The sequence below is a fragment of the Betta splendens genome, chromosome 4 (assembly GCF_900634795.4).
Source record: "Betta splendens chromosome 4, fBetSpl5.4, whole genome shotgun sequence".
In the NCBI taxonomy this organism is placed as follows: domain Eukaryota; kingdom Metazoa; phylum Chordata; class Actinopteri; order Anabantiformes; family Osphronemidae; genus Betta; species Betta splendens.
This window is the reverse complement of record NC_040884.2, coordinates 25,079,275-25,098,939: the sequence shown is the minus strand read 5'-3', so window position 1 is coordinate 25,098,939 and position 19,665 is coordinate 25,079,275. Positions and strand designations below refer to the sequence as shown.

At 47.1% G+C, this 19,665-nt stretch overlaps 1 protein-coding gene across 1 annotated transcript; it reads left to right on the top strand.

Annotated features, from left to right (window-relative positions):
- Positions 1-216: 216 nt before the first annotated feature.
- Positions 217-17,930, top strand: onecut3a (one cut homeobox 3a). The gene is made up of 2 exons (XM_029148691.3): positions 217-1,568; positions 15,197-17,930. The coding sequence occupies exons 1-2, from the start codon at positions 530-532 to the stop codon at positions 15,487-15,489; spliced, it is 1,332 nt and encodes a 443-aa protein (XP_029004524.1). The 5' UTR covers positions 217-529; the 3' UTR covers positions 15,490-17,930.
- Positions 17,931-19,665: the final 1,735 nt, after the last annotated feature.

The following is a 19,665-nucleotide window of genomic DNA, read 5'->3' as shown; positions in this document are numbered from 1 at the left end:
TTGCAAACGCTTCTGTGCGTTATCTTAACAAGTGTCTAATGCAATCTTTTTTTTCAGGAACTCCGGGCTCAGTTTGCGACATGAACAACACATGACACGGGGGCAAGTGACGTCAGATCGGCCCCAGACAGAGTGCGCGAGTGCGAGGATACGTTACGGGGGCGCGCACATGCGCACAGGCTCGGTCTCATCTTAACAGGGGCGCGGGCGCGTCAATATACACACAGAGAGCGGAGCAGCGCTTTGGGTATAGTAGAAGGTGCTCTACAGCGGAAGAAATCCAAGCAGGCGCAGACACCTTCACGCACCGAGCAGAGGTTCGCGGCGCGGTTCGTGCGGTGGCCAGGACCCAATCTTTTAAAACCATGCTGGATTGACTGCAGAGAGGCAACTACAATCAATGGCTTGGCTTTGAAATCGTTCAAAATTTATTGGAAAGGAGCGTGAGAGACAGTGAGAGAGGAGAGAGAGCGAGAGGGAGAGACGCGAGAGAGTGGCGAGAGGGGTGGAAATAAAGATCCGTTCAACGATGGAGCTTACAATGGAAAACATTGGAAATCTGCACGGTGTATCTCACTCCCATCAAACGAGCGACTTAATGAACTCCCCGCACGCGCGCCAGTCGTCGGCGTCGCATCGGAACTTGGTGTCGCACGGACGGTCAGCCATGGTGTCCAGCATGGCCTCGATACTGGAGGGAGCGGGGGACTACCGCACAGACCACGCTTTGTCCGGCCCCCTGCATCCAGCGATGACCATGTCGTGCGACTCCGGGATGAGCCTGAGCAGCACCTACACCACGCTGACGCCGCTGCAGCACCTGCCCCCCATCTCCACCGTCTCGGAGAAATTTCACCATCCACACCCGCACGCTCACCATCATCCGGCGCACCAGCGACTCGCAGCCGGCAACGTCAGCGGCAGCTTCACCCTGATGAGAGACGACCGGAGCCTCGCCTCCATGAGCAACCTCTATGGCCACTACCCCAAAGATATGTCCGGCATGGGGCAGCCTCTCTCCCCTCTCTCCAACGGTCTTGGGTCTTTGCACAGCTCCCAGCAGACGCTCGGCGCCTACGGCCCCGGAGCTCACCTCTCCAACGACAAGATGCTGTCCTCGGGAGGCTTCGAGTCGCACGCCGCTATGCTGTCCCGGGGCGAGGAGCACCTAGCGCGGGGTCTTGGGGGACACGGAGCCGGGCTCATGACATCTTTGAACGGCATCCACCATCACAGCCATCCGCACTCTCAGGCAAACGGGTCCATGCTGTCAGACCGGGACCGACAGACGGTGGTGGGAGGTGGGCAGGGAGCCGGGTCGGGGCAGGTGGAGGAGATAAACACCAAGGAGGTGGCTCAGCGAATAACGGCAGAGCTCAAGCGGTACAGCATCCCCCAGGCCATCTTTGCTCAGAGGATCTTGTGCCGGTCCCAGGGAACCCTGTCTGACCTGCTGAGGAATCCTAAACCGTGGAGTAAACTCAAGTCTGGCCGGGAGACGTTCAGGAGGATGTGGAAGTGGCTCCAGGAGCCCGAGTTCCAGCGGATGTCAGCGCTCAGGCTTGCAGGTGAGTGAGGAGACAGCTTCCAATCTGAGTGATGCGGAAGGATCAATTAGAAGTCAATGTGGCGAGACTGTCAATAGCTGCTCAAACAGACATTACTAGAAGTTATTAGTCGATTGTATCGAGTAAAACTTCATCATGACAGTTGGGGTGTTAAATGTTGGGGGAAATCTATATTTTGATTGATGCTGCAATCCGCGATAGTATAAACAGTGAAACTGTGAAACACCGGAGGTGGTATAAACAAAGGCAACGAGCAGAAGTGGCGCAAACGCAGTCCGCTCGCATACAGCACGACTACACGCACCTTCATCATGTGCCCCACTCTCAGTCACTCACACACAAACAAACAGATCAAACAAAAGAAATCAAAGCAGGAAGCGGCCCAAACTGATTAAATCTCGCAGCCACGGCTTTAAATGTAAATCAAACCTCCACTCCGGTCACAGCGACTCAAATGGGTGTTTTTTTATTTGTAGCAAACAAAACTTGGTGCGCCCCCTCTTCCTCAAACGAGCGCGTCGCCGCAAACAAGGATTGCCTCAGGCCTGGCCAAGGAGAAGGGGGGTGGGGGGGGGGGGGCACATAACCTCACGCGGATCAATATTTCGGGTCCAGGTCCCTTTCAGAGTTGCGCAATGATAAATAATCGATTTGGATCTGAAAGACGGAGACAACCAGATGCGCGGTTCCCTTCGGTCCGGGGTGTCTTGTCCCCCAAAGTTGGTCGAGGGCCTGTTTGGACAATGAGCAGCTGAGAAATGGTGTTAATGCGATTGGTGCGACGACATGTGTTCGCTCACACGGACATTTCCGCCCGGTAAAAAGGACGAACCGTGACACAACCCCCCCCCCTGCTGCCTTCCTGAACGCCCCGTCTCCTTCAACGCTCCTCGTGGCTTTTTGCAGCGCGTTAGATTAAACGGCTCTAATCGCCGCGCTTCGAACCCACGCCCCTGCAACTATTTATACCCTTAAACAATTACGGTCAGATTATCAGGGCGTAAATGAAAACGAGAGTCGCGCCGAGGTTAAAACAGAGATGTGAGTGAGAGATCCCCTCTCATTGACGTTTGTGTAAAGGCCCTGTTTAGATGTGCTGCGCTTCCAAACGTCAATCAGCTTTTCTGTGTCGTATTTCAGCGAACAGTTCAATTAAGCAGATATAGTGGCATATTTTAGTTCCAGTCAATGCCCTATTGAAAAGCACTTAATGACATGTAAATTGTTCCTTTGCGCATTTAGTGGGGTTCTGGTAAATAAAGATTTAAACACTCCACAATTGTCTCTTTAAGTGCCACTGCTGTTAAAGCTAATTGGGCTGTGGGGTTTTATATCTTCCACACCCGGCGTCAGGATAAAACCCCCCAATTCAATTGACGTGGAGCGGCACAGCTCTGTTTAGTGCACACCTGCTGCATATTTTACCGTCAGGGCAGCTTAGGCGTGCGTGTGCGTGCGTGCGTGCGCGCACATCTCAAGACTGACTTAAATAAGGGGCCGCCCTCTTAACTTAATTTCATCCCACGACGGCACGTTATGAAATATTCTAATTTAAAAATATATACCGGGACACGTTTGCGCTAATGTTAAATGAAGGTTTCAGCGTGTAAGCTGCCGTCACACTAGAACCGAGAGAAAATCCAGTTGGAAAAAATGACAAATGACTCCTATGTAAATGCACGGAGCAACATTTTACTTATTGCATTTAAAATCACCATTATCCTCGGTGCGCATGTGGGCTGGGAGTGGGAGTTGGGGGGTTGTGATGTTGAAAGTGAGGCAGGGCCATACTCGCTCGGCCACATCAATCAATAAATTCAAATTACTATTCCAAATTCATCACAGGCACACAAATCAATGCAGCTGCCCTGCTTAGCTAATGTGAAAATGCCAGTGTCTGCGCGCACACACACACACACACCCTCACACACACACACACGACAGTCTACTCCTGAAAGGGAAAACAGAGCAGAGATAGGCCTGTTTGGGGGGGGAATGTGTGTCCTTCACGCTTAACATCTCTTTATGCAACCAGGCCACAGACCCACATGCTTTCCCACCTATTGTGTTTCTCCCGTGCAGACTCGCAACACCAAGGCCAAGTAAACCGGAAGGTTTTATACTTATTCTGAGCTGCTTAAGCACATGCATTAGTCGACCAGTGTATAAATAAATAGGCGGCTTCATTGCACCGCTGCACGAGTAGGGAAGACACCAGCAAAAGGGAGGTTTGGGAGGCATTTAAAGATCGCATTAACGATGAAAACAATTCGTCTTTGCATCTGTGTTGAATTCCACACTCCATCTCAATGTATTTGGTCGGGTCAATACGGAGCTGATCGATAAGGATAGCCAGTGCATCTATCAATTATCCCGCCTCAGCACTCTCTCCCATTGGTCTCTCCCCCGGAGCAGAGAGTGGGAGGCGTAAACCAGAAACGGGGGGAAACGGAACAGCTGTGATAAAAAAAGAGGAGAAAACGCCACTGCTCACCGTTTCTCCGCTTCAATCGTGGTGATCTGTGAGTTATTTACCGTCACTCTCGAGCCCTAAACGGGGTCTGGCTCACACAGTCACTGTACGGCGATTGTGTGTTTTTAGACCGTGAACGCAGAAAATATCGCGAATGACTCAGATCCCACAAATACAGTGTTGTATTAGCAGGAAGCATATGTCTTTCCCCTGACCCGTCTAGAGGTGCCACGGCATGTCAGGCTTCGTTTCTCTCCCACTCAAAAGCGCAGTTGGTTCATTATCATTTGAATGGACAGGGCACGTGCCAGAGTGCGCAGGTCAGGACCCACAGGACACGGACAAAAAACATTGTGGAAAATTAGGGTGGAAGGCCTTTAGTCATGTTTCAATGGACTACACGCAGTTTACACAGGCCTAATCCTGGAGCGATAGTCGTCCAGTTCCCATCCAGCAACCCCCCACGAATCAGTCACGCTGCGCCCCTTCCCCATGCTACCCACGGTGCTTCACTGTACCTTGATAAATATATCATTATTGACCTGAGCCTTTAGTTTTATACCCTGGATATTATTTTATTTGGTCGCATTAACTTATTCATCGTTCAGACAAAATTATGCAAATTGACTCAGCTTTATGTTCTTGTCGACCAGAAAAGCCTATTAATGTATATTTTCAAAGTGACTTTTATGAGGAGAAACATTTTCCCTCAGTTTCCCGTTTTAACAGGCTTGGGCGCTGTCCAGAGTGCTGAAACACGCGTCTCGTCTAAACTGCCCGATCTCGCCTCTGTTTTGAGGGCAGCCCAAGGTGGTGAACTGGAGTCCTCCCGATTCACCCCATAGTTAATAGCATTCTTGTAGGCCCTAAACATCATTTTTTTTCATCCAACAGCTTCCACCCTTGCGATCAATATTACAATCCACAGCCGCGTCAATCACGCCACCGTGCGTCCTGCTTTTCTGTCCAGCACTAAGCCATCCGGGGGGTTTCCATTTAAATCCCGTCTCTAGCTGTTTTGGGGAGCCGAGGAGCAGAAACTGGGTTGCTCATCAAAATGTCCTGCAGCGACAAAAAATAGTCAGGAGGGTTACTCTTTTTGGTCATTTGAGCCCGGATAATGGGCTTAATTGGAAGGGGCATTAAGATGTGATTGATGCGGGATAATCTAAAACAGGATTTTTTTTTCCTCATGAAGAGATGGCTTGATGTTAGCCTGCGAAATGATCGATTGGTACGTTAATAATTGATGTGTGAGGGGAAGATAGGGGAGTAAACAGTGCAGCTGCGGTTTCTGAGGCTCGTTGTTCGTTAAGCACAGCAACGTGTGCTGTAAGTACTGAGACATGCGTGTACAAGCATCGCCTTTGAAATCCTCTGGTGGGAGAGCAACAGCCATTTCTTGAGGTTATACCTCGAGGCTATTTGGTTAAAACCTCGGGTTCAGTCTAGCTCAGACCCGTTGGAGTGACATCCCACGACTTGCATCATTATCCGTAAGCCGCTATGAATAGGACACATTAACTGTGGCTGCTGCGGTATATGAATGCATTTGACTTGCTATAATATAATAATGAATGGATCGTTAAATATGATATTTGATTGGGAAGTTTAAGTGAAACGTTTGCTTTTTAAGAGGAGCGTTTGATTTGTTTTTTTTCCAACTGGAAGCCATTGCTGCCCATCTTGCTCGACGTAGCGCGGCTACAGTCCGCATATGTGTCGCCTCCCCGCCTCTTTTCCCCTGTATGTGATCGGGATGTTGAGTGCGTCTGCGCCACATTGTTAAGGCCGATCTGGCGAGCCCTGAATCTGTATCGATTTCCATTCCCCGGCCTCTCCTTTCCATCTCTGGAGCTGCGCCATGCAGCCATGCAACACCCCCCCCCCTCTTCCCCTCCCCATCCACCATGCAACACCATTTCTCCTATTAACAGCTCACCCTTCATAACACACAACAGAATGACTAATAAACCCTTGCCCGCGCTCACTCCGGCTTGTTGCTCACCTCGCCGCGTGCCCTGGTCAAAACAGTCAAATGCTGCGTTTAAAGTCAAGAGAGGTAGCTCCCCTCGCTGTGTGTGAGGGAGCAGGATTAACAGTGTGAGGCAACTTAAGGTTCACAGTGATTTAACCTCTTTTTGCTCATTATACATCCCACCCACACTCTTCCGTCCTGCACACAATGCTCTGACCATGTCGACCTTATTATTCAAAAGAATACAATTTTAATAAAAATCAGATTAGTCCGAGTGATGCGGGAGTCTGCGCTCTCTCTCTCTGTCTCTCTCTCTCTCTCTCTCACACACACACACACGCACACGCACACACACACACACACACACACACACACACACACACACACACACACACACACACACACACGCTTTGCAATTATAAATGCAGTGGAAGTCTGGACTCTGTACAGTCTCGAATACCGTCTCTTCTATTTTAGATGATCAATTCCTACGCTACTCCGTCGCCCCCTCGCTAAAACCGGATCGATAGGAGAGAATGACCTTTAAATCAAATTGCTGGCAGAGTCGACTAAAGCACGCGGCTACAACCAAAGGGTTAATGGCACCGCGTCAGCCCCCCTTTCCAGACAAAAATACAAAGGACCCAAACCTCAGATAATCATAATTAAATCTGATCATTCGTCCTTGTGCTCTGGAGTCAAGTGGCTGCACAGAAAAGATTTTGTAGGATGTGTGTGTTCACCGTGTGTGAAGAAGCCCAATAAATAACACACCAGTCTTTGGCTTCTGACTCTTCATAATCTGTGCCAGTTCACGTGAGAGCCTATATAAGCGACTGCTACGGTGCTGTCTTGCAATTAAAATGTTGACTAGAGCTCGTCAGAGCTGTGTCTATGAAGCAATGTTACGTAATGCCGGGATGCCCCAAAAACCTGGTCTGGTCCATGCGTGCTTGCGTGCGTGCGTGCGTGCGTGCGTTCTGCGCTTGCACGCGCGCAGCTTGTACAGTGGCGTGTGCAACAAGTAACGGATTACTTTTTGTAGGGAGAGGGGTTATAAATCTGCGTCCAGCGGCACCAGGCAGCAGTGAGTTGGCGGAGTGGCCGCACACTGGCTCCTTATCCGACGTCCTGACAGGCCATCGCTTATTAAAGGCCCGATAATGGCTTGTTTAATGCGCAGAATACAAGGAAAGGACATTGTCTACGCAATTAAAGAGAGGAGTGACGGCTGTGCAATTCAACACTGCAACGTTTGTATAAAATAAGTGCATATCAGACATTTAATCTCTTCATAGTTGCGGAATTCGTCCAATATAACTCTCAGAAGGCGACAAAAAGCATCTTCCACCATTTTCTTAAGATGATTCTAACTCAGAGGGACGACAGTGGCCACAGTTTGGGTTAAATATGTCACATATTTCAAATAAAATCTGTCTGTCTATGTTGCAATGCAGTGTGTGAAGCGAACAGGCTCGTCCTCACTCGGCCTTTCTGAAACGAGACACATACAGCAGGTCTGCACCGAGCCTCCGAGTCTTTCTTCAGGGTCGATCACAAGCAAACCGCGAGAAACACACACACACACACACACACACACACACACACACACACACACACACACACACACACACACACACACACACACACACACACACACAGCTTATCGTACCCACAGATGCAACCCGAAACTCCGGTTGGGCAACCCCACACAGATCAACAAAGGAACAAAACGACTGTGAAATCAATTGATGAATGAATCGATGTCAGCCCATATAGCTTTTGTATTACATGCTATTAACTAGAACGAACTGGCTGTGGGTTGTTTTGAAATTATTTTGTTTAATTTGTGGCTTTGCTGAGTTGTTATGAAAACGCTGATTTACAGTTTCTACAGTATTTCTGGATCGCTTTCTCTCTCACTCACTCACTCTCTCTCTCTCTCTCACACACACACACACACACACACACACACACACACACACACACACACACACACACACACACACACACACACACACAGTAATAAAGTATATATTTTTATTATTTTATTTTTTAATCATTATTTTATATTATTAGAAGAAGTCTCAAACGTTGTGACATTAATTATTCAAATAATTTAAAACTGCTCTAAAGTAAATTTAAGAATAAAAAAAAAACGTTTATTTTATTTGCCAAAACTCAATCTATAAAATATAAGATTAAATAAAACATTTAAATTAAAGATGCAGTGGGCTACAGAATAATAAGATAAGCTACTACTTCATTTAAATTTAATATGTTTTGTCTTTGCACTGGAGAAAATAACCAAAGGAAACAAAATTAGATCACTGCAATAAGCGCAGTATTACAGACATTTCTCACCTCTTTTGATTGAATGAGAACTGTAATGAATTGAATCTCAAAAATTCCTGCATATTGAAAAGCTGTCTGCGTGCCCGTGGAGAGTAAACGGTGTGATCTGACTGCAGATCAGTTTGCGGATCCTCCTGCAGCAAGTAAGAAATGAGAAGTGAAGAAGTGAAGTGACAGCTGATATTTACAGAGAAGTGAGGTTTTGATCAACTCTGCGATGTAATTTAAATTTTCATCTGTGCATTTCAACATCCGTGATGAGCAGAAGATCTTGGGTTAGATCGTTGATCTAACCTCTGGACACGCCAGAATTAAATGGTAACAACTCCGTTGAGCTACTTTTACTTTTTCAGATTTTAGTTAATTCTTCAGAATAAACACCCACTGCAGTGATGTACACCGCTTTGTAACGTAAGTAAACACTATTCAAGACGTAAGAAAGAAGTCACATAAATAGGCTCACACCGCTCAAATGGAATGCAAGACGGACGCCATTTGTTTTATATGCATTTATTTTTTGCCGTCTGTTCATTTATATTCCCATATTTATGACGGAAAACCAAACTCTTTATTACACACTGAGCTGACATTTCAGTCACTCTCGCTAGTTTTAGGGCTGTAGGCTGTAATTAGTATAAGACCCGACCATACACAAAACCCATCAAGGACGAGAATGCGAATTAAACACGCACGATGGTCCCTCACCTGTTGTTTGTGCGTAATGAAACCCTGGGCCTTCCTCCGTGTCTCTACAAAATAAAGCACCAGCGTCTATTACGCATAACTGGCCAAAGCAATTATAAGTAGAATCAATGACCATCGCAGATACGACTATCACTGTAACAATGGATGCAGTCATACAAATTAAAAGCACGTGCAGACCAAGGCTGCCATTACCCTGGTAAAAATAAATAATCATGCAGGTTAAAATTCAGTCATGTGGTTCTCTCAATCACGCGCTTAAATGGCTGAGTGCATTTAATGATCTTAAACCTCATAAGAAGTGCGATCATCACAGGCTGCAGCCTTTACTGATTATTGAATTTCTTTTTTGTTAGCTCTGTGCAATTTTTGAGGTTTACCACTGGGTCGCTAATAGGAAACAGGGCAGAATAAATTATTTGACTCTCACACCGACACAAAAATGTGTTTTTGACATGTTAAAAATGATCACAACATATATTTAAATGCACGCGCGGCTGTGATTTTTGATCCAGCAAATCCGACGGGAAACGCGTCGCAGACGGAGTCTTGGCGAGCTGAGGTGGGCGAAAGTGTAACTGAGTTCAGGTTGAGTGTTATTGAAGTGCCGAAGAAGAAATGCCTCGCAGCCGAGTCGCGAGAGAAGGTAAACAAACAAATTGTGTCGCTTTATCAGTATATTAACACCAATTCTCACTCATTACATTAAGGAGTATTGAGCTGGGAGTGTTTGGGCCTGGCGAGAGAGGGGAGAGTTTGGCACTGCCCCGCAGCCCGAATGGAATAAATGCCACGGAGGGCTGTGCGCGTGCGGCATCAATCTTTAGGGCAACAGTCCATGTAAAATAGCAGACACGTTACTTATTAAATAAACTGGGGTTTAAATATCGAAACGCCCAAGCACGTTTATATGGAGAACGACGGAACTGCACGCGCACTGCATGGATTAGTGGCGAGGAATGGAAAGAAGCCGTGTGAAGGAGTCGGTGTGTGTGTGTGTGTGTGTGTGTGTGTGTGTGTGTGTGCGTGTGTGTGTGTGTGTGTGTGCAAAGGCTCCACACCGTAGCCGGAAAAACATGTTTATTGGTAAATTAATTAAATCAACAGTCTTTGACCTCGTCTGCTGTACGTGAATCACAAACTGGGCTCCGTGGTTGAATTCCAAACCGAGGAAGGATTTCCAAACGCGAATGGGAGGAAAACATTTAGATGCAGATGCGTAATCATGGTTTCATAGGCGCAATATTAGGCGGTTTGACTTTCTCATCATGAGCAGGAAGGGCAGTGTTGATCAATAAATGATTAATGCTCAAGATGAACTCGCATCTGCAGGGGCAGCGGAGGCCTAAGACAGCTAGGTCATACAGGAAACGGGCAGGAAGAAGCTGCTGATCATTTACTTAGTTTCCTCTCCAAAACCTCTCATTTCAATGCGCGCGGGACGCTGGATCACCACCTTACTTTCCACCCTCCTTCCGTCCTGGCGTATTTTCATGTCTCCACCTCCCCACGAGCGTCCTCCCTGGGCCCACCCCCCTCCGAGGCATAATTAATTGGACGAACTGAATTTCACACACGAATTATTCACGAATCTATCGATCGATATCGAACACCCAGGGCCTTTCTCTTAACCTCGCATGGTTTGTCGTGAAGCAAAGCATATTAATGTCATCAGTGGAAAAGAAATAGGCCCGAGTCATAACGTTTCCAGCCGAGCATAAAGCATAAAGTTCCCCCATGAAGTATTTTGATAGATTAAAACAGAAAAAGTGCACGACTATTAAATCCAACCTAGCGGGTCCTTGAATTCACCTGCAAGTGGATTTAGGGTTTTATTTTGCATCCGTGGGAAATAATATCAAAGTGATACAACTTATGATACAACATACATGTGTTGACTAAAACCAAGACTGCTGTTAATCAATCCTTACATATGTGTGAGGAGCCTGAGGGATCCATTCAAAGTGGGCCAGGTCCCGTTAAAAGCTCGGAATAGCGAGTTATATAAATGGCGTTTCTCTTTGGTCGTGTCGCAGCGGGGAGTGCGCCTCGCAAAACACTCAGCGCCACACCACGATTTCTGCTCTTGTCCGGTTGCTCTTTGTGCATGAGTTTATGTCCGTCTCTCTGCTCGGTGCCTACTGTAGCTCTAAAAGCTGCAATGATCGATTTTTTTCTTTTCTACGCCGAGCTTGGTTCAGTAATCAGGGCCCCCTTCCTCACCGATCGATCGATATTGATTACTAAATCCAGCGCCTGTAGCAAAGGCAGCGCTCTGTGGCGCCCCGTGCAGCCCGGGCTACGGCGAGAGCGACACCTGCCGACCGGACCGGCACAAAGCAAGCGGTCGATGGGGCGGCAGGACGTGACTCTCCGGTGGAGACAGAGGCTGAACGTCTGAATTGGCTGTGGAGGGACATTAAGAGAGTAACGCTCCTCAGCTTCACGCGCTGATCGTACTAAAAGCAGGGAATATATACTATATTTGTTGTTCAAAATCCAGAAAAAAAACTTATTTTAAATAAAAAAAACTGACGACCAGTTAACCTTACAAGCGGTTAGTAATCCATTATTATGTTGGAATAGTTCTGTAGGCAGTCGGATGAGCATGAACCTGAAAAATACTGTAGAGAAGAAAATGTGTGGCGTATTTAAAGTGTCTCTGATAGAAAAAAATGTGTATATGGGAATAATATTTTTTAGGTAGATTAAGATTCTAGATTTTAAAGGTATAGGACTAAAGGTGATTTCATTCTTACCTGTCAAAGGTCAGTGGACAGTAAAGAATATTCAAGCCCTGAAACCACACATTTGAAAAACTGTTCACAATTAGTTAAATATCAGCTGTAAGTAGCAAAATATTAAGGCCAAATATGTGAAATGTTTTATAGATATTGTGCTAAATATTAGAGCATCTCCTGCTTTATGACACCAGGTCTTTCTGATCCTGTGGAATTTGTTTTAGGCTATTCCAGTGTCTCCCCCCCCAGTGTTCTCAAACATGTTCAGCAATGTTGAGCTGCTGTGACTGTGAAGGGCAATACATGTAATGTATTTTAGCATTACTTTGATGCCTCTCCTCAACCTTCAAACAGACCTGGCAGAGCTTTGACGCATGTTTAGGCTCATGGCCCTGCTGGGAAATGAATCGTCTTCCCCACAAGTTAAACCCAGAGGGGATGGCGCGTCTGTGCCGAGCAGAGGAGTGATTTCTCCGCGGTCAGCGCCGAGCCGAACCCCTGCAAGTGTTTAAAAAAAAAAAGAAAAAAAAGCAGAGCATCCGTGCATCTGACCACGTCTACGATCATGTCTCATAACGCAGGGTTCTGATTGCATCAGCAACACTCACACTGTGTACAAAACGGCTCCAGTGCAACATTTCAGCATCGCTTGTGAAATGATAAATGCTGGACCTGCTTTGTTGCTGAGGAGATGGTTGGAAGTATGTTTTGCTTTTGCTCCGTCAGGTGCACGTTCTCAACCATCTTATGGCAACTGAGCGGTATTATCTGCCCAGCTGGGTCTGGAGTGATTCATCCTACAGCTATTTTAGCTGATAACAAAGCTGCTAGTTTTCCTTTGGCCCATCAGAAGCTTATAATAATAATAATAATAACAGTTTTATTTGTAACAGAAGGATTTAAGGTAGCATGTTCTAATTCATAGTTATATAGAATAAATTTCTTCTTTCATATTTTATTCAGTCTAGTTTTGAAAAAAAATATTAAAGCATCACAATTTGACCTAAAATTTATATATTTTTATAAAGCTTTATAAAGATTTCTGTCCGTCCTCGATGTTTGCTTGAAACAGATGCACAAACAAAAGATTTAAAAAGATTTCCAGATGGCGCGTCCAAATGTGTTTTCAAATAGGTTGTCGTCATATTGATGCATGAGAAACGAATCAATTTGTTAATAAATCGCTACGAGTGTTTGTCCCTGGAATTAATTGGTGGCATTTAGCTGGTTTTGGTGCTACAGGTTCACCAGAACGCATTCATGCCTCTATATTCAGAAAAACCTAATAAAGTGAAAGCCAGAAACGTGCGGCCGATGGTGTGAACAGAAACAGTCAGTGTCATCAGTGTTGACGATTTACTCACAAATTAAATTTTTTTTGTTGGTTTTTCCTTTTCTTTTCTGGAGCTTTAATGGTTTGTCTTGTAGCTGCTAAACTAATGAGACTCATCTCACTGTGACACTGAAGAATCCAAACCCTATGACATCGTCATTCTGCTCCTCATTACTATATCTGCGTCTCTCTACTGTATACACATGATGATGTAAACACCATAGATACACATCTGAACAAGTTTGTGTGCCTTTGTGTGACATGTACAGTACATAGCTGCAGTGTTGATGTGGAATATGATGGATGGGCCTGTGTGCAGGTTAGACATCTGTAGTAAACAGATTGGACTGCAATGACTGATCAATGGGCTCTGTTCCACTGTAATTAGACACACAGCGCCACTGCCTGGCCCCAGCCTCTTCAGCATAATCACAACCTCCCCCCAAACACTGACTGGAAGAAAAATCTGTCCCTGAATGCAACGAGACACACACACACACACACACACACACACATACACACACACACACACACACACGCACACACACGCACGCACACAGATTGTGGGAGTGAGACATTATTGAAGGAGAGTATGAAAGTATCAGACAGTCCCGACGGCAGCAGGTGGAGACCCCACAGGGATGGCATCTTTCTCTCCCTTTCTTTCTCCAATTTGCTCTCGTTTTATTGAGACAGTAGGGAAGCTTAGAGGGACACACAGTCCGCTGTGGCAGGATTCGATCGTCAGCCAGCAGGGGGAACGTGTGGCTGCAGAGGTGGTGCCTTAACCTGAGACACACACACGCACACACACACACACACGCACACACACACACACACACACACACACACACACACACACACACACACACACACACACGCACACACACGCACACACACACACACACTCTCTGGGCGCCGTTTCTCTCTCTCTCGCCCTGCGCCGGTCTGCTGCCTTCCACCGTCTCCTACAAATACCTTGAGTTACAACACACTTACCCACAATTCAACATTCTATTAACTATTAATTTTGGTGTTCTCTGCCTACAAGCCCCCCCTCCCTCTCCCAAACGCACGAGACTACACATGCTATGTTTTCTTTTGAAAACTGCTCTGTGTATGAGAAGGGCTTATAGCAGCCAGAGCAAGCACCTCTCAAGTGTTTGCGTTTGGGGAGGGGGCTAGTGGGTTATAAATACCCTCTCAGAGCTCAATAGAGTGGGCTCCAGTGGGCTCTGTTTGAAGTAGCAGACTGTAGACCTGCTGGGGGGGGATTCTGACCTCAGTCCCTCAAGAGAACCCCCCAATTCCTACAGCAAAGTCGGTCAATATCGCTCTTTCTCCTTCACTTGCTGCCCCTCCCTCCTATTCTCAACTCTCTCTTTGGTTCGTATGCACTCACACGCACACACGCAGACACACACACACACACTCACACTTTGTCTTACTCCTCCACCTTTTCTGTTCTTTTCTCTCCCGTCTTTTCTCCTGCCTCTGCCCCTCCTCTATCTCTCATTTACACACACACACACACACACACACACACACACACACACACACACACGCATACACACAAAATGCTTACTTTTGTGCAACAGTCACTCAGTCCCCCATTGCGACTCAAACTGCATTAATATTGAATCAAACAGCAGTGTCTCCAGCTAGCAGGCAACAGCCAGTCGCGCACCCTCCTCCTCCTCCTCCTCCCCCCATCTTTCTCTCACCGCAGGCTGGCTCCCTGTCTGCACTCTGCAGGATGGAAGGAATATTCCCACTGGGCAGGAGGCATGGATTAGCTTTAAATCAACTTTAATATGGCAATAGAGATGGAGTTGTAGAATCTCTACTGCTGTACAAACTAGTCTTTAGGTGTTTAACTATTGGCTAATGATATATTTACTTACCGTATTTCCCTCAAACCACTGTCTTTGTTGTTCAGTTGTGAAAATAATGACTTTTGTATATTTACCTTGCTTCGTGTTCTCTTTCCCCTCTTTGCCTCTCACTCTCATTCCTATCCCTCCCACCGCTGCCATCCACACCAAGCCTGCAAGCGCAAAGAACAGGAGCAACACAAGGACCGCAACACGGCGCCCAAGAAGCAACGCTTGGTCTTCACCGACCTGCAGCGCCGCACGCTCATCGCCATCTTCAAGGAGAACAAGCGCCCCTCCAAGGAAATGCAGATCACCATCTCCCAGCAGCTCGGCCTGGAGCTCAGCACCGTCAGCAACTTCTTCATGAACGCCCGGCGCCGCTGTGTGGACCGCTGGCACGACGACCACGGCACCAGCCCCGGCCAGCCCGGCACTTCTGCCACCACCTTCTCCAAGGCCTGAGAGGAGGCGAGGGCCTTCAGAGGGCCGGGGAGCCAGGTCGGAGCCTGTGAAGCCCGTTGGTAACAAGCCGGCCTGGCCTGGACCGTCTGAATGTGTCCTCCGCCCCGAAGTCCCTTGTGCCATGCAATCATCTTTTGTTGTCAGAATTTCAAGCTCTCACCTGAAACAAGCATAATCTAAGGGTGAATTGTGAAGTCAGGTCCACTTTGCATTACTCACACAAGGACAATCATTGATTCTGTCTTTTTTGAAAGAAAATCATTTTTATGGCATCTGACAAAGTAAAGAGACACCAAAGATTAGATGTTTTTGTCGGACGGTGTTCTGAATTATGCCGGCCTCCTCCCTCGTCGAGCAAGTAGCCGCTGATTCTGCTTCTCCCTCCCCGCTCGCCTCCTTTGTGTCTGCCTCCTTGCTCCCCTCTCACACGTCCCCACCGCGCCGGCACACGGAAGCAACAAGGGCGAAAGAACGGCAATAAATCTGACAACAGAACAGCACACAGCCTTATTATCCGAGCCCCCGTCCTGCACACGCGAGGCCGCCACAAAGGAAACCACGCAAACCTATGAAAAAAACAACAAGGCTTCCCGGTTCGCCGTCTCTACCTCCCCCTCCTCCTGTAGTCTCCTTCATTCCTCAGCCAAAGGTATTCCCTGATGGCCAGCCATTTCAGAGAGCAGCTCAGCCTGATCATACGGCAAACTAATGAATTGAAAAATGAATCGATGCAGACGGAGAGAGCGGTGCCTTGACCCCTCCTGAAGGTGAAACTCAAGACCCTTGGCAGCAGATACTCAGGTCTTCCAGGCCCAGGTCTATATTTTTTGCACAGATGTTGAAGGCCTGTAGGGAGACATGTCGCTGTTCCTCTTAGCCTGAGCCTAGAGTCTGCGTTTCTCTGACCAACAGGAGAGGTGGGTGAGATGTCTGGACACGCTCCTTGTTCTGCTGGGAGCTTTTCCTCTGATCAATAACGGAGAACCGAGCGGCGACGACAACGCGCTCGGGCATCCAGCCAACTACATTACAGCTGCATACGAGGAGCAGCGTGTAAGAGGAGCACACGGAACCCAGTGGAGATGGGGACACAAAGGCCTCACTACTACAGCAGCAGCACACCTCTCCCTCCCTGGTCCTGCCCGTGCTGACAGAGCAACAGTGCCCCCTGCTGTCCACAGCAGAGACCTGAATCCAGCAGAGCAAGGGGGTTCAGAGTGGAGGAGAGGGAGGGAAGAGCCACTAGATGCTGAGGAGAAGTCATGGCACAACACATTCGGGCCCTCGCAGCTCTTTGAAGGCAGATCAATAGCTAACCATTATCCTATTGTTGTTCCTCATCCAACCAGCACCGGTGAAGCTGAAGGAGGGGGATGGTTAAACTGAACGCTGAAAACACAGGGATTTAGCAAAAAGGCAGGGATTTATTTAACCAATCCGAATCTGAAAAATGACAAAATTCAAACACGAACGACAAAACGAGGGGATAGAAAGGTGCAAAAGAGAGAAGGTTTCCAGAGACAGACACGTCTTAGGTGCAGCGGAGGCTTAATCTACAGGATTTTTCGATCTTCCCAAACCATTTGTTTCCAAAAAGGCCGATACGAGGCCAGAGTCAAGCCGAATCCTCTGGTTTTTCTCATAGAAGCCGCCTCCAGCCGCTAACGCCACACTCACTTGTCCAAAGCAAACAATAATTAGTGCCAATGCTTACTGCCTTAATGCAAATCACAGAATACGGTACTAGGGTTCACGCAGAGCTGGAGAGGCCCGCAGGCGATGGGCGACGTGTGCCATAGCAGCCAACAATCAGCTTTTAAGTGAATTAAATCTACTTTTGTATTAAAAGCAAGAAAAAAAAGAATTCGATTTTAGGGCATACAATAACCAAACCTCAAACGACGGTGTGGGCGACCACGCACGCAGGCTGTGTCACAAACTCCAAGAAATGTCTCCAACACGTCACTGGACAGATTTTGAAGGGGAAGAAAAGTCTCTCTCATTCTATCTTTGGTTCTCTACCTCCTGTCCCTCTAACCCCGTTGCCCTCTCTCTTTCTCTCTTGCTCTCTATATTGATGCGGGTATTTAATTAGTACCATAGACACAAAGTTTCTATTTCTTGTTACTATTGTGCTCTGTTGTGCATAAGTAAGGCACCTTGTTGATAAATCAAAAACAAAAAAAAAGGGAGGACTTTTTAAAAGGAAAAAAAAAGAGGGATGCAAGAATGAGACCACGGAAGGACAGGAGTTTTGCGCATTCTATGTGAATATAGACCGGGAGGAGACATTCATCACAAGAAGGAGCAAAAGAAGAAAAACAGGGAGCTGCTGAAGAGAGGGAACGACGGACGCTTTCTCTCCTTCGGCCAATCGTGTCTGAACTATGGTCCTCTCAGCCCCCTTCAAACTGAGCCTCGAGAGCGGGGTGAACGTGGGGGGGGGGGGGGGGGGGGGAATGACCTCCAAATGTCCTGGCTGACTCAGTGGGTTTTACTGCAGGAGGCGGCGGCGGCGGTGGGCTCGACCTCGGGACTCAGTAGTTATCTGTATGGTCTTAAGATGCAACTGTAGCATTTTTTCCAACAATGTAGTCAGATTAGCGGTGCAGATTAGATAAGAGACGGTCGTTGTAGAGGAGCTGATGGGGAGGCGCCGGCTAACTTCACGTTGCTGTAAGCAGTGAGTTAACGTCGCCCGAGGACGATGAGCTCGAATCAATTTGTGGTAAACAGTTCAGTGAGCATAGGTAAATTGCTAGTTTCAGCCCTAGGTATTAAGGCTGACAAAGTGACATTTGTTTGTAGTGAGAACCAATGTGGCTACCTCACTAAGCTGAGTGGTTTGTGAAACCGCCACTGATACCAAAGATACTGCAGCCTACCGGTCCCAAACTGCCTAGGGGGAAACAAACCAAAAACTAGAGCCCTCCCTCTTTGTCCAGAGCTGTTACAGACACACACACACACACACAGAGGATGTTTTACACACACACACACACACACTGATGCTAACAGTGCAGTCGGACTGCATCATGCCACAGAGTAGTAGGTGGCTGCCTTGCAGACAGAGTTGAGTGCCTTTTCCCTTCAACCACGGGTGGGACTGCACTGGACACACACACACACACACACACACACACACACACACACACACGCACACACACACACACATAAACAAACACACACTCACACACAGACAACACACACATAATTGGATGGACAGAAATGGGGGCCAAAGAGAGGGACACAGAGTGGGGGCTGTGTAAGCATTTTCTCCCATATTGACTTTCCATCTTGATACACTAGAATACAAGCACTTTATCATGTAGAAAGTCTATAAAACATTTTTCTATACACTATTTATTTGAAACAAAATTATATGTTACTCCCTAATCTGTCGGAGTCTTTGTTGCTGTATCGTTGATCTTCTAGTAGCTCACGGCCTTTGCGTTTGGACTTTTCCCTCTCTCTCTCTCTCGCTCGCTCTCTCTCTCTCTCTCTCTCCGAGCCCGGTGCGCTTTGGCTCTCGGCCGCATTACCCCTCTCACATCAGAGATATTTTTGTGTAACAGAGAACAAGAGGGGTAAAAGGCAGAGGCTCGAAGCGCTCCGCGGGGCTATGGTTGTAGAAACCCGCCACTTAAAGTCTCTCTCTCTCTCTCTCTCGCTCTCTCTCTCTCTCTCTCTCTCTCTCTCTCTCTCTCTCTCTCTCTCTCTCTCTCTCTCTCTCTCTCTCTCTCTCGCTCTCTCTCTCTCTCTCTCTCTCTCTCTCTCTCTCCACGGCGTGCAAGCACAGAGGCTGCACTGGAAACATGTGGAACGACTCGCTGACAGTTTATAGACACCAATTCTCTCCTCCCTCCACCTTGTCTGTGCAGACGACCTCTCCCCCTGGCTAGTGCTAAGACCCGGTAGGCCTGTGTTGACAATTAATTCTGAAATACCTCAAAAACCTTTCATGTAAACTTTATGTAATTTAAACTGAAAATAATACTGCTAATGATAACAATGATTATGAAACTATGATACTATGATAGTTAGTTTTGGAACTTGTGACTTGAAGCTTTATACTGTTAAATTCCTTTTATTTGTTTGCTCATTTTTCTCGTACGTTCTCTATTGTTTGTTTTTGCTACGGCATGTACTTACTGTTTTCATAAAGGAAAAGACATT